The 17,948-nt window shown below is 42.2% G+C and overlaps 1 protein-coding gene across 5 annotated transcripts in view; it reads right to left on the reverse strand.

Moving 5' to 3' along the window:
• The window catches only part of CCDC180 (coiled-coil domain containing 180), a 28,982-nt gene extending 12,895 nt beyond the window's left edge, over window positions 1-16,087 (reverse strand). For 2 of the 5 annotated variants that reach the window (XM_048313153.1, XM_048313150.1), the window contains exons 1-20: window positions 15,309-15,678; window positions 14,584-14,768; window positions 13,711-13,793; window positions 12,391-12,500; window positions 12,172-12,300; window positions 11,897-12,007; window positions 10,762-10,857; window positions 10,369-10,532; window positions 10,081-10,200; window positions 9,309-9,388; window positions 8,562-8,650; window positions 7,956-8,072; window positions 7,171-7,344; window positions 6,072-6,187; window positions 4,686-4,812; window positions 4,196-4,259; window positions 3,316-3,548; window positions 2,540-2,757; window positions 1,824-1,999; window positions 477-657 (exon numbers count right to left, since the gene is read on the reverse strand). In XM_048313153.1, the coding sequence (XP_048169110.1) occupies window positions 477-657; window positions 1,824-1,999; window positions 2,540-2,757; window positions 3,316-3,548; window positions 4,196-4,259; window positions 4,686-4,812; window positions 6,072-6,187; window positions 7,171-7,344; window positions 7,956-8,072; window positions 8,562-8,650; window positions 9,309-9,388; window positions 10,081-10,200; window positions 10,369-10,532; window positions 10,762-10,857; window positions 11,897-12,007; window positions 12,172-12,300; window positions 12,391-12,500; window positions 13,711-13,793; window positions 14,584-14,678 (2,483 nt within the window). In that variant the 5' untranslated portion in view covers window positions 14,679-14,768; window positions 15,309-15,678. The other 3 variants (XM_048313151.1, XM_048313154.1, XM_048313152.1) reach the window with 3 other exon arrangements.
• Window positions 16,088-17,948: the final 1,861 nt, after the last annotated feature.

Here is a 17,948-nt window from a genome sequence, read left to right on the forward strand (position 1 = left end):
CATGTCTGAAGAGGAACACACATGATGATTTGGCAACTGCTGGCTGTAAAGACATGAAAAAATGTGAGGACTCAGAAGTGATTTATGACTCTCAAAGCAACACCCTGAGCTGGGACAGTTTGGATGAACCCACAGAAAGTACTATTGAGCACTCTTCTTCAAAACCAATTAGTCAGCTGATATTACTGTGCACGTTCAGTAAACTGGATAAAACCTAAACAGATGAAACATCTTTTCTACTTAAAGACTGCCAGCGCTTTGAAAGGAGATGAAATTTCCATGTGTTCAATCTTGATTTTAATTTCTTCAGGGAAAGAGAATGAAATTCTTTACATGTTTTCAAGTTGTATGAAATAGTCTTCACTGAAGAGCAATGACATATAAACCAGGTTCAGAATGTAGACCATAAACATCTCAGGCAGCAATCAGGAGTATTTAACTACGGAGATTGACAGCATCAGCAGTGGCACACTTACTGCTCAGTCACAGGAGCGTGGAGGAAGTCATGCTCCAAGTTCTGGACTCGGGAATGAAAGTTTGTGTTGAGGTTATTTAGCTGGTCGGAGAATTTGAGAAATTCAGCCTTCTCCTTTTTCAAGCCTTCTCCCAGCACTGCACAGTGGCACTCAAGACGCTCTTTGTGAAGCGCCAGTTCCGCTGAGAAGAAAAGAAGTTTACACCAGGGACGTTATTCCCTGTTTTACTGTGAACTATCACAATGCCCAGTCAACCTGTGATCAGCAGCAGCAGCAAAATAAACAAAGCCAGACCTCACAGTAGCTAAAACATACAAATTAAATACATTCAATTTGGTTTCTTTGACTTTTCTTCTGTGTAAGGCATATATCCTTAACAGCTCCTAACCCATTCAAACCACAAATGTCTCTTGTTTGCTCTAAGCATTCTTTTTCCTCTATTTCCTTTATTATTGCTGACATCTCCATTATCCCTCTGTTCTCAGTCTTGTAACAAAACTAAAGGTTATATTTTTTAACAGAAAATACACTTTTCCTGGTTTTGTGAGGGAAACAAAAAAATCAGTTTTGGTCTCCCTTCTGGAATGATAGCTGGATAAATCAAGAGCCAGCCAATCACCTCAAGAAAGCTGCCAAAAGAAGCACCTGTCCTCTTTGCAGGAAAAGGGAAATTGAAAAATTATTTGCCTGTTCCCCAAAATAATTTTTTAGCTTATGTGTTAGAGACCAACAAACCTGTCTAAAATATTTTTTTCTCACCATAAAAACCTGACACTGCCCATGCCAAAAGAGTTTTGACTGGAGGATGCTCTGTAGCTGCTCAGTGGTATTTCACAGAGTTAAATCCTTCCTCTCATGTTTTCAGAAGCTTGGCCCTGCCATTTTGGCTCTCCCAGCTTGCTAATTTCTTTTTCTTCAACACTTTTAAAATATTCTTTGTACACCTCAAACTCTTGTTAAATAATGTCAAGGTGAATGAGAATTCGCAAACATTGACAACAGAATGTTCAACATCTTCAGCTGAACATGATTAACATTAACAGTTGTCAATCAAGGCACTGCTGTCTATTTTTCCAAAAGTAACACAGCACAAACCAGGAAGAGCTATAGAAAATAAATAATAAATAAATAAAAAAATAAAAATAATAAATTAAAAATTAAAATAAATAAAATAAAAAAGAAATTTTAAATATATGAGTAACATAATATACTGGGAATTTCTGGACAGCCAGCTGCTTTCTATTGTCCTCTACTACTGAGTTAACTAATGCTGAAACAGATTTTGGCCCACTTAGGACCATCTCTAAAGGAAGACGTGATGCTCAGAATACCAAAAACAGTCAATACCAGCTCGAGCATTGTAGATATTTGTCTGTATCTCCTCCTGCTTTTGTTGATGCATCTGAAGATGCAGCAGAAGTATTGCATTCAGCTCCTCTTTCTTGGCAGCTACAAAGATAAAGGAGCTGGACGAGGATTCTGCGCACCATTTCTCCAAGTGTTCAAAAAAGCAGAGGCGAACCCTATGATTGAAAAAGAACTATTACAGTGAAGAATAGTAAATAATAAATGAGAGTTTATTAAATATATTATTTCTAAGAATTTAACTTCTGGCTATAGGAAGATAGGGTTTCAGTAGCATTTGCACAATACTGGTAGAATTTTTGAGCTAGCTGCATACTACTGAGTACCAAGCATTTTACTTTCATGGCTCTGCAGGGAATTTGGGCAAATTACTTGTCTTTCTGTAATATATTTTCTCACTATGTAATTTTCCATAAAATATGCATGTTCTGTAAAGGTAAATGTTTTTGTGGTACTTTGACAGCCCATGGATACAAAGCAATATAAACATTTTCTTTTATTTGTATCAATTTAAAAAGTGGAATAACACACTAATTTTACAATCATAATTTTATAATTAAATATCTAACTATATAAATATCTAATTATATAACAGTAACTAGATAACTTTTGCCTCTATAGTCTAATGTTTCTTCTAAACAGCTGAAATTTGTCTATTACATAAGGGAAAGAAAGAACAGAAATTGTTTGCTACTCACCTTTTCTTCAGCTTGACAAACATACTTTCTGTGAGAAGTACATATTTCAGGTACATAGGAAGTGATTCTTCCTCTCTGTATTTTGTAAAATTACTCTTTGTCCTGTCAGTCTTTCCTGCCTCCTCAACTCCAAGAACAGTGGAAGTGTTTCCACTAGCAGTGGAAAGAGACTCCATGGCAATTTCAGTCCTTTCTGCCTTGCTGCTCTCGGCCACTGACTGGGAAACAGTTGGAAATCATCACGTTACCTTTAAAGGTATCAGCACAGAATCAACAGTGCACGAGCTACTGGAAGAATCCTAGGGAGATTTAGAATAATGTTCTCATTCTCAATTTGGACATTTACACAGTGCTGGCAATATTTTATACATTTATATATGCCAGCAAGACATAGGCAGAGTCGACAATGTTTTAAAAGGTTTTTGTTATGGTAATAAATTTGTAGAAACTGAAAACCTAAAACTTAGGTACAAATACAGCTTCAATCATTCACCATGGGCTGAGAACATTGTGATGAAAGACAGATGAAAAAAAAAATCTATGCAAAGGGTTTCTACAAGGTTAAAAGTAGATCAAAAAGAATGGTTGTGAACTGTTTTATACACACTATTTCCCCATAAAAGGATCTAGAGCCCTTTGTAAGGATCTGGTGTGCTTTGTAAGCAAGACTAAGCAAAAAAGGACTTTCTACTCATTCTCAGCAAAAAGACTTCCTATTCCTCCTTATTTTGGACAAGACTGCTTTCACCTTCAAACTTACTCTCTTGCTCACTTACCTGCATAATGCTTACTGCTTGTTCTGCATGCTCATTTTCTTTACTTTTATGAGGAATACTCTCCCCATCTTCTTCTTCCTCTGTTCCTTCAATTTCCTGTGCCAAGATCATGTGATTCTCAGTTGGGTTTGTTTCTCCAGCTGGTTTTTGACAGCTGTCCCTATCTTCTGGCACCAGTGGAGAGAGATGATTGTCCTGCTCTGCTCTGGGCTGGGATGACCTTGCTTCGAGCCCTGGGGGCAATTTTGGATGCCACAATATCAGAAAGATCTAAAGTTGTTAGAGAACGTCCACAGGAGGGACATAGAGATAGTGAAGGGTCTGGAGGAGAAGCCATACAAAGAGTGGCTGAGGGCATTTGGTCTGCTCAGCTGGAGGAGAGGAGACTGAGGTCACACCTTACTGGGGGCTGCAGCTCCTCTCAAGGGCAGCAGTGGAGGGGCAGCTTTGATCTCTGCTCTCCGTGACCAGGGACAGGACCCAAGGGAATGGCTGGAGCTGAGCCAGGGGAGGATTAGACTGGGTATTAGGAAAAGATTCTCCTCCCAGAGGGTGTTGGGGCACTGCCCAGGCTCCCCAGGGAATGGGCACGGCCCCAAGGCTGCCAGAGCTCAAGAAGGGTCTGGACAACACTCCCAGGCACAGGGTGGGATTGTTGGGGTGTCCTGTGCAGGGCCAAGAATTGGACTTTCATGATCCCTATGGGACCCTTCCAACCCAGGATACTCTAGGATTTTCCTCTCCTTCCCAATGCTCTCAGCTCGCTGCTCCACCATATGTTCAGCTCCTAAAGCCTCAACTAGTTATTTACAGTTAAAGCAGAGTTCTACTGGTTACAAGCCAAAGAAATGAAGATTGAAAAACAACCAAGCAAAAATACCTGTTTGGACTGTTGAGGTATTATTTTGATCTTGAACTGTGGCGTCTATCTGGCCTTGCAAGTTCTAAAAGCAAAACAACAACAAACACCTGCCACACCATTTTAAAATACAGATTTGCTTTCTTATAAGAAATCCATATCCCTTCTCAAAATGTATCTATTTCACTAAGATACAAGTCTTTAATAGATCACTTACTATCTCAAGAACCTGTAACACTCAAACTGATTACTGTAAGTCTGTTAACCTTGTAGTTTTCTGTTCAAAAGGCAAATGAATTTGCTAAAATGCCATTTGTAACAAGGACAGAGAGAAAAGTGTGGGATTGAGAAATGTTTTTGTTTCCCTCTGCTATCTCCACCAAAAGCACTTTATTCAATGGCTGAAACAATACTTTATATAATCTGAATTTTAAAGGTAATGTAAATTTTCTCTAACACAAAAAATTAATACACCACTAAGGTTTTAAACAAGGAGAAATTTTCTTTTTACCTGTTTGAAGATTTCCTTCACACTAAAATGCTGGGTGATGGATATAGTGTAAGAAGTCAATTCCCCCCAAATAGCTTTTGGGTAAGCCATTACTTCATCCATTAAAATTTGCTTGAGTGTCTCATTCCTGTCAAATTTAAGGTCACTGTTTAGGAGACTCATGTATGTATAGAAATAAAATGAAGTATGACTACAGTGCCTTAAAATCTAAATCTAACTTTCTGATCAATCTCATAAAACCTTTAGGCTAAACATTGCCATTCATCTGTTTATACTGAATACAATCACATCCTGGCTTGTTAGAGATTAGAGCATTACAAATAAATAAATGCACAAAAGTTAAGAAATATTTACAATAAAGCCTTTTACATCCTTCCTTTTGGATGGGGAACCATTCAGACACTCTGCTTACATAAGAGAGGTCAATTTACTGTCTTCCATGTTAATTCTGCACTGTGCTCAGCTGTGACTGAGCCTTTCTGGTTTATTTTCCTTTTACTTGAAAATAAAAACTAACAGTTCAAGCTGAGTCTTGATTCAAGAAAAATCAATGTTCACACTTGTTTTCATTTACATTTACATGTGCTGTGTCTCCTAAACAAAGATAATTATGGGGAATTTATGTATGTGTTCAGATAGGTTACATTCTGTCTCTGCAACCTGGCATTATATTTTCACTCAGTCTGTTACCTCTGGCTTTTTTTGAATTGTTTGAATGAGTATTGAGTACCAAAGCCACAGCTCTAACCACAATCCCACTGTGAGGCGTTTAAGGTGTGTGCATCTGCTCCTCAGGTCCATATTGCTCTTCTAATGTGCCTCTGATCTAACAGACAGGAAAAACCTCCTGGGTATGAGAACAGACCTGCTTCCTCTCGGGCTTCACACCTGCTGCTAAGATCTTCAGCAAGGAGAGCAGTATTGTACTAATTTTTATATGGTGTTTAAAGTTACAAATGCCTAATTGTGAGAAGGGCAACAGAGAGCTTACCAAAATAAACACTTTGGCTATCTCAAAGATCTGGGTCCTTGCAACTTTGAATGAGATCAAATCTGAGTGCAGAGGTGATGGTGCAGACCAACCTCTGATCCCTGTGATTCAACTACTACTTTTACCTTCTGAATAAGGCATGGATGTAATGGTATGCACAGGAATCCTGATGTGGAATGGTTTTTGAATGATAGCAGTCCTCCTTTGTCCTATTCCTAAACTGTGGGTATTATCTGCCTTAACCTCATTCAGTAAGTACATTATTTTACATTCTTACATGAAGTAAAAAGCAGGCTTTTTCCACACCTTCACACAATAGCATAAACAAGGCCTAAGTAGTACAACCAATGTTAAAATATGCTTTACTTTTTAAGTTTACAACACAAAATTCATACCTCGTTCTAATTTCATTTAAAGAAAAAAGGGCATTCTCCAAATATTCCTCCAGCTCTTCTTCACAGCTCGCCATTTTCATTTTTTCCAGAATTATATCCAGATCATCTTTCATCGTCTAAAGCCACATAAAAAAGCCAGTAAAAATGGTTTAGTATCTACTAAAACCTCCATAAATATTTAGGATTCAAGTAATTTAATTTTGTACATATATGTTACACCAAGAAGAGAAGCTACCTTAGCAAAACTCATCACCTAGGAAGATCTTCCTAGATAACGAACATCTCTGACATTGCCACCCCAAGGTGGTTGTAGTAACTATGAGAACTTGACATCCAACCAGACTCTACACTTCACAAGATCTCATAATAGCAACTTGCAGCCACTTTATACAGGAAGTAAGTGATCTTTATCACTGTTGCTGTATCAAGAGTAAGACAGGACTGTCCATTCAGTGTGAATCAAGCAGTTAGCAAAAATGCACCTGACAGAATGAAACTGAAAAGTAGAAATTCCAATATAAAAGTCAGAGATTACGTTTTTAATTTTATAGCAGCTGTATTTGATGCCATGAAGATTTTTTGCCTTTTCTTTTATACCCCTGTTACACCTTTTTACAACTTCTGTATTCTTAGTGCTCTTTGCCTTCTTTCTTGGACTTGTTTGTTCAGCTGGGAGACTCAACATCTCAGAAGCTTCGTAGCCAGGGATCAGTGTGCCCCAGACCCCAAGGTCCTCCCCAGAACACATTCTGTAAACTAAGATAGAGCCATCCAGGGGAAGGCTCCTTGGGGAGAGAGGCTCACTCGAGCCTCTCATTGGGGAATCTTTGATAGATATGTCAATTAGTAAGACCTATAATATTAGACCAGATCTTTGGGGTGGATTATTTTGGTGTGCATGTAGGTGCATTCAACCTAGACATAGTGCACCTAAGGATCCTTAAAATAAATACCAAGGTAAAATCCCTTTTCCCTTCTAACCGTGTTTGACTCTTGGATTTTAAGACCAGGAAAGGCATCATACTGAATTCCAGATGGTTCTTTGCTTTAAGAAGTCCTTTCTTTACATTATACCACATCCTCGCTTTTATGTTTATACCTGTATTATGTCATCCTGTTCCCATCTGTATTCATCTACTTTCTTCTGAAGCACATCTTCCTGCTGGGACAGTTGGAGTTGATGGACATCCCAGAGACCCACAGCCTCCTCAACATAGCTGTACAAGCCTTGACAATGCTGCTTGTGCTGTTCAGCCATCTCCTTAAAATCACTCTAAAGAAAAATATTCAAGTGAACAAGTTATTTTTAAACTGCTGGAAGGTGAAATGAATGAGAAAGAGGATACGTAACATGATAAAAGGCTGCCTGGAATTACACGACCAGTATTCAACATAGCGTCTTCTATCTGGAGAGTTAAAAAAAAAAAAAATCCAAGTAAACTGAGTAAGAATGTGGATTTTTATTCTACAAGTGAGAGTTACCAAAACTTCTGTTTATTCTGGCACTGTAAAGCACAGAATCACATTCTGAAATCTATCACTTTAGGAACAACTGCCCAGTCATTCTTATGCATAGAATCACAAAAGCTCAGATTGGAAGAAATTTGGGATTGGGCCATATGTTATTCGTCTCTATCACATATATTTCAGACATAAACGATAATAAAAATACAATATATTTGTATTACGAATAATAAACACAGTAATTATGAACTCTTCTGTGTGAATCACACCAAACATCATTTCTTTGTAGTGTTTAGTCACACTGTGGATGTCTTTCCAATGTGACATCAATAGCCTACAATGCAGAAGGCATTGCATGTGGGAGCACAGGAAAAACACACTAATCCCAGGGAGTGATAGAAGTAAATGGAATAAACATACATCCATGTGCTCCAGTTCTTCTTCAAACCTGTGTTTTAGTTTCTCAGTCATCTGAAGCATGTCGCAATACACAATTTCAACAACTCCTGGGCAAATGTTCATATCCAACAAGCTCATCTAAATGAAAGAACAGTGAATTATTGACATGCATATAACAAATACTGCATGGCTTTCAGAGAGCATGGCTAAACTTAGTGTTTCTTCTCTTGTGATGGACAGAGAAAGATTCAGCCTCCTAGACCCCACATTCTGTTAGTAAACAATACAATTCCATTGGATACTAAGGGAGAAATTGAGGCAGAGAGGTAGAATTTCTTTCCCAAGATACGACAGATTTAGCACAAAGGCTGAGGGTCCTTGCATCCTCCATGTAAATGTAAGACAGCACTCCCTTCATTCCCAGCATTTGTTATGGCTTTTACACAGTTCAAGTACAAATACCAAACACTACTGTGAAACCAAATGCATGGTTACTTTTTTAACAGAGTAAGACAGAGGTTAAAAAGTAATTTCACTTGTTATCTCAATGTTTGGTGGATCCTCAGACACATTTTACTGTAACGACAATTGTACCATGGCTACCACACCCAAAGCTGTGACACTCACCTTGCAGATCTGCACTTTTTCCTCACATTTGCCCTGCACCAGCTCATACTGGACACGCATTTTCTCCACGCACTCTGCATTACGGGTGTCTGAATGACACGGAACAGACCACAGTCAAGATTCCCATATTTCACAGTCACAGATTCCCATATTATCTCAGCACAGGGAACAGATGCCAGCAGTGTCTGCACACCTGTGTGACACCACCATGGAATCAAGTAAGATGTTTTAATACAAAGCTGTTTATCATTATGCTTAAAAGTAGCAAGTCATTTACAATTGCTACCAACTTCTTTGCTACCATACAGGCTACAGACATCACAACAGGATGTGCTCTGCAGCAAGAGAAGGCAGACACACCACAGGGAAGGCACACTACAGGATAAAGAGAAAGGAAGTATCTCCAGTGCTTCCCATCTTCTTCTCCAAGAGTTAAAATTGAGTATTTTTGTGTGATTGAGAACTGATCCATGTCAAAATTAACCCTCTATTTCCCCCAGGTTAATTCTAAGCAAGCCAGTTCCTGCTGGATCTCACCATGCACAAGTGTTTGTACTGGCCAAAGGAAAGTGATGTCACAGGCAGCTTCTTTGGGTCCCACTGCAACCTCAAAGCAACTGAGAAGGTATGAGGGAACACACAGAACAAAGAAGCGAGCAAACATGCACTTTCAAAGCAACTTTCTGCCTCATTGTTACCTGGAAAGAAGAAAGTATTGCTTGAATTCCAGACTGTTTCCCAACTTACCTATAACTTTGTTTAAATTCTCCAGAGTTCTGTACCATTCATTTATCTCAGATTTTGTGTGTGTTGGAGGCAACAAGGTGCTATCAAAGTAGGAAAAAAGAGTCAGGTATTTTAAAATACAAATCAGTCAGTACTTAAAATATAAAATTATGCATCAGAGTAGCCATACTACTGTGCTTTATTTTATTTAAAGCCATCTCAGCAACGAAAATAAACCAAAGAGTCTGTTGTTGTTCGAGGCCAACTGTTTACTGCCCAACAAGCAACTAACTGTAATCTACCTTGTTCCTATATCCATTTTAAAAATCTCCCTGTAAATATTGTAATGCATTGCACCCAAAAATGCTTCTTGTTTGCAGGGTGGATATTCAAATACAGCAGTGTTAGATTTCTATCCAGACTCCTCTCTTAATTTATTAGACAAATGAAGTCCCATGGAGAAACAATGCTTTGACAAAAGCACCAACTTCTAGTTCTCCACCCATCTTTGTCTGCCCATTTCTACCATGTTTCAAATGTCAGTAAGAATTACTTTTGCATTCCTGCATTTTTAGCCCTCAATCACCACCTATTTAGTGTAGCTGGTGCAGTGAAAATCAATAATGCATTTTTTCCATTAAAAAGAGCGGTACAAAAATAGGTTTAGACCCTGCCTTAGTGCTGAATTTAACAACCACACGCTGACAGGAAGCAAAGTGCAGTTTGTAGCCAAGTCCCTCATTAACTCCAGAAAGAATTGTTTTCCTTTATGCTATACCCTCTTTTGCCATACCCAGTGTGCTGCAAAACCCTCAGTCTCTGTTCACTAAGTACAATCTGCTCCTTTATCATATTTTCCATTTCCGTTTTCACAGTTGGGGGATTCTGTATTTCTTCACTTGCCATAAATTCTCTGCAGGATGGAAGAAGAATATGTATAATGGACACATGATACATGTGATATCATACATGATATGTATAAGGACAAAATGATAAAGTATTACTGTTTATAGAAACCCCAAGTGAACACTAGTCACTTTGTGTTATTCACTCTCCAAAATAAGACTGCAAAATTTCTGACCTGAAACTCTGAACTACACGGTTTTTTTGGATGAGCTTCCAGTCCTTGACTCTCTCTTGCCATTTTAGTTGATGCAATTTTTCTTTCTCGAGCTCTGATTTCATTAGATTAAAGAGCAGCTTGGCAGTTGCCCTCTCATTATGCAACAGTGCTCTGTTTATAGTCTGTGTATTAAAAAATAAAACCAGGAGTAGAAGCAGCATACAACATGCAAAAAAAAAAAAGTGTCTTCTATGGAAAATGAGGGAGAAAAGAACACAAATGATAAAGAATACCCTGAAAAGTAGAAATCTCTTCCGTATTTGGTAGGTAGAAAAAACAAATTTCAGTGGGGAAAAACAGACATTCTAGGAATATTCAGTCTGCTATCTTGCCCCAGGTAAAAACATTTACCATGGCCTTATCGTTAATGAGCTTGTGAACATCAGCTGCCAAGAAGAAGGAAATTTCCTCCAGCTGCACGGTATACTTGGACAGCACATCTGCTATCTGTGCAATAAAAGAATAAAGAAAAGCAACAACAAAAAGTGTAACTCAAATATCAGTTTCCCAAGTTAAAAAACCACATGAACAAGACAATTTTTCCATTACAATGAATTCAATTGGATGATACACAGATTGAGAAGTAAATTTTAGAATATTAATCTTAGTTACCTTAAAGACTGATTTTTCTCAGTAATTCATAAAGATAGTAACTAAAACATTCCTCTTTGTTACTACTCAACAGATTTCTCTTTGATATCTGTGATAATTGAGTGCTCTGCAGACGGGCTGCAATATGAATTTAAAAATCAAACCAACTTCCTTTTAAGTATCTGAAGGGAATCCACCAGTGCCTGTTTTAAGTGAACACAAAATTAAAGTAAATGTGGTCATCTCTGACATTTTTTGTAGCTAATCCAACAGAAAGGTTACTGGTGATACTCGGGGACCTACTCATCATGCCTGCATTACAAAGAGAGGAGAAACTGGCACCGGTAGAACAAACAGCTTTTGTTTGCCTGCAAGGACAGTGCAGCAAGCTCTTCCATGGTCTATCCATTTTTTTTATCCAAACATTTCCTGTGATGTCCACTGACTCTTATAGCTTAGGCTGAAGACTACAAAACTGCAAGACGTCTGCTTCTGACACCCAGCCAACCCAAACTAAAATTGAGCTAGGTCATGCCTGTGCTCCTTCTCAGCTGCAGAATAGGTACGTCCCCCAAAAACTAACAGACCAGATGAAAGTTTGACCTACACAACCCTCCACGAAAAGAAAAGCAGCTCACATATTCCTTGCACCTTTAGTATAGATAATTGTGAAAGAAAGAAACACCTTAAAACTAGGAAAAAAGTATCTTCTCCTGATTATGTGGGCATAAAATGAGTGAATAGTTATTGGTGAAAAGAAAGCAATCACCACACAACAGAACTACTGGCAGACCTCTGACTCCTGTGGAAACAAGCTACTCTTTGCTCTGCATCCAGCATTATCAGCAAATAATAATCTTACGCTTAAATAACAGTTACTGAGACTTCAGCTCACTTTAACGGCTCGACTCCTTTCGATCTCCTTTAGGGATTCGTCCACTGCCCTAACCCACTTCTTTCTGTTTGAGGATTCCTGGTCGATCATATTCCACAGTTCTTCCAAACCCTGCAATAAAAATCCTACTCTAAATCTCTGAGAAGTGAATATTAAAAAACAAAAATTAAAAAAGGAAAAAAACAACAACTTAGGACTCCGGTGAGACATAAGATGATGTTATACAGAGCAGGTACAAGTAACTGAAGCTGAGCCAATGCTCTGAGCTGCCTTACTTCAAAAGAGAAACCTTCCAGAGCCACGTCAGACGCAATCTTTTCAAACAGAAGTTTACTCTTTTTATCTGATTCCATCACTTTTAGCTGAAGGAATTCCTGAAGCTTCAAAACAGAGGCTTCCTTCTCCTAAAACGGGAGGTCAGGGTGATCATTTAATTATTGGGCCCTGACTTTAGAAGAGCACTCTAGACTCTGGATTAAAAAATCCTGCCTTACCCTGCCAATGCAGTCCAGCTCCTGCTGCATTTCGGCCACTGCTCGATCGTGACGCTTTTGCCGCCGTTCTGCCAGGTACTTCCATGGATTGCTGCCTGTTTCCTCAGGAACTGCCAAGAAAGAAATGAGGATTCTGTAGCCTGGAACTGTTGCTGCAGAACATGGGATGCATGAATAATAAATCCCTAAATCTACACTATGACTGCTGCAGTTTTTGTGCAACAGTGTGCAACATCTTTCCATTGGAAGCGCAATCTTAGCAAATGGAGCTTAAAAATACTGGAGTGTGTTTTAAAATTTCCTTTATTAACTTCTGATTTTCAGGAGGATAATAGCATGGAACTATCAACTAAGCTCAGGCATGATGTAAAAAAATTGCATCATTTCAGGAACGAGATCTGCTTACATCAGAACTGGAATTTATTATCTAAACATAACCTGTGATTCACAGTTTCACAACTGTGTTTTTTTTCTGTTAGAAGACTCTTCATCTTCAAAATTACCTACAAATCATCAAAAATGTGTCAGGCCATTTCTGAGCTTGATTTTTGCTGGCAAGAGAAAGAGTGTCATGTGGTTGTAACCACACTGTGTATCCTACTCCCCTCTACATGCGTTCATTTTGTGATGAACTCTTAATGATGGGTTGTTTTCAGTGCAGACCCCCCAGGATACAATCTGGGTGATACAATGAGAAGAGGCAAACCCTGCAAGTGTCTCTTTATCTTTACAATGACTCAGCCGGGGAAGCAGCAGCACCACCCATCCTGAGAGGGTCATCTCTGCTGATGGGCTATAATGAACTGAATATGCACTAGCAGAACAGGCAGCTGCAACAACTATCAGGGACTCCAAAAATACTCAATAACTCATGGGATTACATCATTCCATTGTGAAACTCCCTGCCCTGGGGGATGTACCACCTGACCCCTACCTTATACAATCTGGGCAGTCTGGGGACTTGGGACACCACTGGACATCCAGAGGAGGACCTGAACTTCCACAAGACCACTGCTTTTGACAGGACTGCAACCACTGCTTAATCGGACTGTGCCACTACCCTGACCAACAGGGTGCCAGACTGTCCTTTGTGGTTTTAAACCAGGTTTTCTGTATCATTGCATTTATTGTAATCTTTCTATTAAATTGTAACTGCGATCTGAAATCTCTCGCGAGGTATTTGTGTGGGGTTAATTTCTCCCACTGGTTTACTTTCAAACCAGCACAACTTTATCCCTTGTTCAGCTGAAACCGTTACATGTATCACGTCTCCTACAAGTGCAAACTAAAATGGATGGCATTAAGGGAAACCAGTTTTACCAACGACATCAGGTAGGCCTCTGACTTTCTCAGCTGAACTTGAATCTACATTTCCCCATGCCTTTGGAAGAGTTGTAGGTGGTCTGAAACAGAAAGAGAATAAACCTTCAGTTTGTACTAAATGCACTAGAAGAGGGACTAACATAATAGTATAGCTCGCTTTAATTGGCAAAATGGAACATTAAAGTGAACTTAAGTATCATTCTAACTTTAAATAATATAATTCAAAGAATCAATGTTGCTTCTTCTGAGACTAATTGAAGCCTGAGTAGATCCCAACTTCTGTTATGATGGCATTATACATGCTAGATCTAGTACATGTAAACTACAAAGACATATGTAATAGCTCTAAAAGGTAAAAAAACCCTATGAATGCTGAAGCAGACACTAGCAAGAAATGTGGAAATAGCCTTTATCTGCCCAATGCTTTTCCCAACAGCTTGGGCACTGCGTTTCTCCAGTGAGAATCCATGCATCAGCAGCCAGCTTAGGGTGAAAAAGAATGGATGCACTAACTTTGTTTTTATTCACTACATAATCTTACTGCATCATCATGTAAACCATTTACTTTGAAATATAGCCTAAAAAATATGTGTTAGACTGGGTGTATATCTAGATTGCTATGAGCAAAGACAACTTCTTTTTAAAAGGAAAGCCAAACGATATGCCTGCCATTGCAAATATTCCTCTGTTAGCCTGCACTTCAACAGGCAGCAGTTCATTATACTAAATTTACATTTGGCAAGGAGACAGTTACAAGCTGTTAGTGCTATGACCAAGAATTCAGGACTTTCTAATTTCCAGTGAAAATGTGTCCATTTCATACCTTTAGTCATGAACATATAATTGGGGTTTTATGCTTCTGTTCTCTACCTGTCTGACTGTGGCTTTTTTCTGAAGTCACTGATGGGTGTTTTTCCAACACACTTCTGCTGATTACACGGTAATGGCATGGCATCAGCAGACATTTCCCAATGCCTATTTAAAGTGCGGCTTTTACTCTTCTTAGAGGACCTTGTCTTCTTCTTTCCTTCATCCAAAAGGTGTGCTAAGTGAGCCTTCAAGGAACCATAATCACAGTTATTAGAATTCCTTCAAACCTATTGAATGGAGAACAGCAACAAAATAATTAATAAAAATAGCAGGGGAAAGACAACAGAAAAGAAAGGTAAAATAATAAACCCTACATGCTGCATGCAGAACCATTTTCATCTAAGGCTATTTTCAAAATGAGAAAAAAGAAGGATTCTTTTTTCCTCAGAGAGGAAAAGAGGAGTGACTGGATTGTGCTGCCTCGCTCACAGTTACCAGAAAAGTCAACAGCAGAGCGAGAAATGCCTGAATCTGGCTAGCTATGCCTCTGAATGTTTTCCTGCTGTGTTATGATTCTGCCTTCAGTTAATATAACCTGATATACAACAAAGAGATGGGAACACATGAAGATGCATTGGAGAGCATATGCTGGAGATAACACATTCATTTTCTACCAAAACAAACCAAAACCAGAAATGTTGAAAATGACCTGAGGTCACTTCAACAGCCAGCAAACTAACACAACCAGCTCCTTTGGCTTTTACTCAATCCTTTGCTTTTTTTACCTTGGCCTTGACAATCTGTTTACAGCCTTCCTCTCTGCGAACATGTCACGCACGTCCTATTGAGAACAACACATGGCTCATCGCAGCTGACTGCCAGGCCTGCTTCCAGAAGAACTGGCAACTACAAGCTGGGAGCCAAGAGGAGATACAACATTTCAGCTGGAAAAGGGCCTTCCTTGAATCACAGAATCCCAGAATGGTCTGGGTTGGAAGGAACCTTAAAGCTAAATCATCTTCTTCCAACCTCCTGACATGGCCAGGGACACCTTTCACTAGGCCAGCTCGCTCCAAGCCCCTTCACACCTGGCCTTGGACACCTCCAGGGATGGGGCAGACACAGCCTCTCTGAGCAACCTGTGCCAAGGTCTCAGCACCCACATAGGGAAGAATTTTTTTCCAATATCCCATCTAACCCTGCCCTCTGTCAGTGTGAAGCCATTCCCCCTTGTCCTGACACTCCAGGCCCTTTTCCAAAGTCCCTCTCCAGCTCTCTAAGGTCTCCCTGGAGCCATCTCTTCAGAGACGCAGAGGAGCTCCAGCCTTCAAAGCACCTTCATAACCTCCCCGAGACTCCTAACGGTGAAACCCCACGCCTCCCTCTCGCCTTCCAGGACCTCCGGGTGTCCCTCCGGGTGTCGCTCCGGGTGTCGCTCCGGGTGTCCCTCCGGGTGTCCCACCGGGTGTCCCACCGGGTGTCGCTCCGGGCGTCGCTCCGGGCGTCGCTCCCGGCCCCCCCCCGGCTGCCCTCAGGCGCTCCCGCTCGGACGCGCTCGCGCCGAGCGCCGCGCGCGCCGTTGTCAGACCAACGGGAGGGGGCGGGGCCGGCGCAGCCCCGTCGACAGCGCCCCCCGGCGGCCAGCAGCGCCCGGCTCAGGCCGCCCGGCACGGCCGGGAGCAGAGCTGCGGAGCCGGGCATCGCAAACCGAAATTTGTGTTCGTCTCTGCAGAAGGCAGGCCAGACTGCCCGGGTCCGGACCCTTCAGCTCAGCGCGGGGATGAGAACACACCTGCACTTGGCGGAGAAACCTCTAAGGTCTCCCCTATACATGGTGTCTCAGTGCCTAAGCTGTTGCCATTTCTGAGACTAGACTAGCACCTTTTTTTGCCTTGCGTTTAAGAAATGCCATTGTTCTGGTCTGCAGGTAAATGCGCAGAAATGGGAAAAAATATATTTTGTCTGGATTTCAGCCGGTTTCTTAAACTGCTTGCAAGACAGTTAAGATAATGGCGCTCTGTGCTATGTCGCGCCACGCCACGTCCCTGCTCTCCCCCTGCAGCTGAGCCAGGCTCCAGCGCCCCAGGGACGTACCCAGGGTCCCGCAGTGCGAGCCCTGGGCTGCTGGGCGGGCATCGCCAGGGACTCTGGCACGGGCTCTCTGATTAGAAAGATCCCGACACGCTGTCCCGTCCCGTCCCCGCCCGAGGGATGCTGCGGGTCCCCCCACAGACGTCCCCGTGGAGGCAGCTCTGGCTGAGCCAGGAGACCCCCGGCATGCCCACGGGACAGCTTTCCTCACGGACAGCGCAGAGGCCGCTCCCCGTCCCCGTTCCAGAGGTTTGCGCCTGCCCACGCCCCGGGACACACGGCCAGGAGTCGGTCGCCCTTCGGCTTTCCCGAGCAGCTCAAGGGACGAGCACGCCCGCTGGGTAGTGTCTCCCAAACCAGCGGCAGCGCTCTGCTCCCTGGAAGGGCGCGGGCACTCAGGACTGCCACCCCAACCCTAGGGGCAGCCACTCCAACGCCGGGCAGCGCTGTCCTGCACGCCAGCCTGTGGGCAGCACAGCCCGGACCCGCCCGGCGAGGCGGCACCGCCGCTCAGACACCCCGCTCCGCGCCACTCGGCTGCGCTCGGCGTCACTCGGCCGGGCTCGGCCGGGCTCGGCGTCACTCGGCTGGGCTCGGCGTCACTCGGCCGGGCTCGGCGTCACTCGGCCGGGCTCGGCTGGGCTCGGGGCTCGTCTCCCGGCGGTGCCCGGAGCTGCCGCTCGCCCGTGGCCAGCACGGCCTCCCCGCCCCGCTGTGTGCGGGTTTTGTGCTTCGGTGGAAAAGGGGCCGCTTTAATGACAGTATTTTGAAATTCTGTAGGTGTGTAACCGAGAAGCTCTGCAGCCCTTGCGGCGGTTTAGCCGCAGCTGGCGGCTCTGCCCCGCGGGTGTTGTGGTCCACGGTACCGCTGGCGTGCGGGACAGGGGAAGGAGCATCCCGGGGACAGCGGGCAGGGCTGTGGGAGGGAGCAGCAGTGTGGGAGCCTCGAACGGGAACTGCGGGTCAGCAGCCGGCAAAGTCACCAAAGCACAGAGAGCAGCGGACTCTGCTCGGATGGGGAAGAAGTGCAACAAGTAAAGAGGGGGCTCTAGAGCTGAAAAAAGGCTTTCCCGGAGGCTGTTGCGCTGGAGCAATCAGCTCATCATGTCTGCTGGTCATCCACAGATGTCATGGGCAAGTGCTTTTGCGAATGATCAGCTCAGTGAAGGAACTCTGGAGCTTTTTGTTTCAGGGGACTGAGAATGGGCTGCTCATATTTAAGAATAATGTTTCAAACCAGCTGCTTATAGACTGTACCCTGCTGAAGGATTGTTCTGTAAAGCTCAAACTTGATCTGAAAGTTTATGATTTATTGCTGTCTCAGCCTCTGATAA

Source organism: Corvus hawaiiensis, chromosome 9, assembly GCF_020740725.1.
Source record: "Corvus hawaiiensis isolate bCorHaw1 chromosome 9, bCorHaw1.pri.cur, whole genome shotgun sequence".
In the NCBI taxonomy this organism is placed as follows: domain Eukaryota; kingdom Metazoa; phylum Chordata; class Aves; order Passeriformes; family Corvidae; genus Corvus; species Corvus hawaiiensis.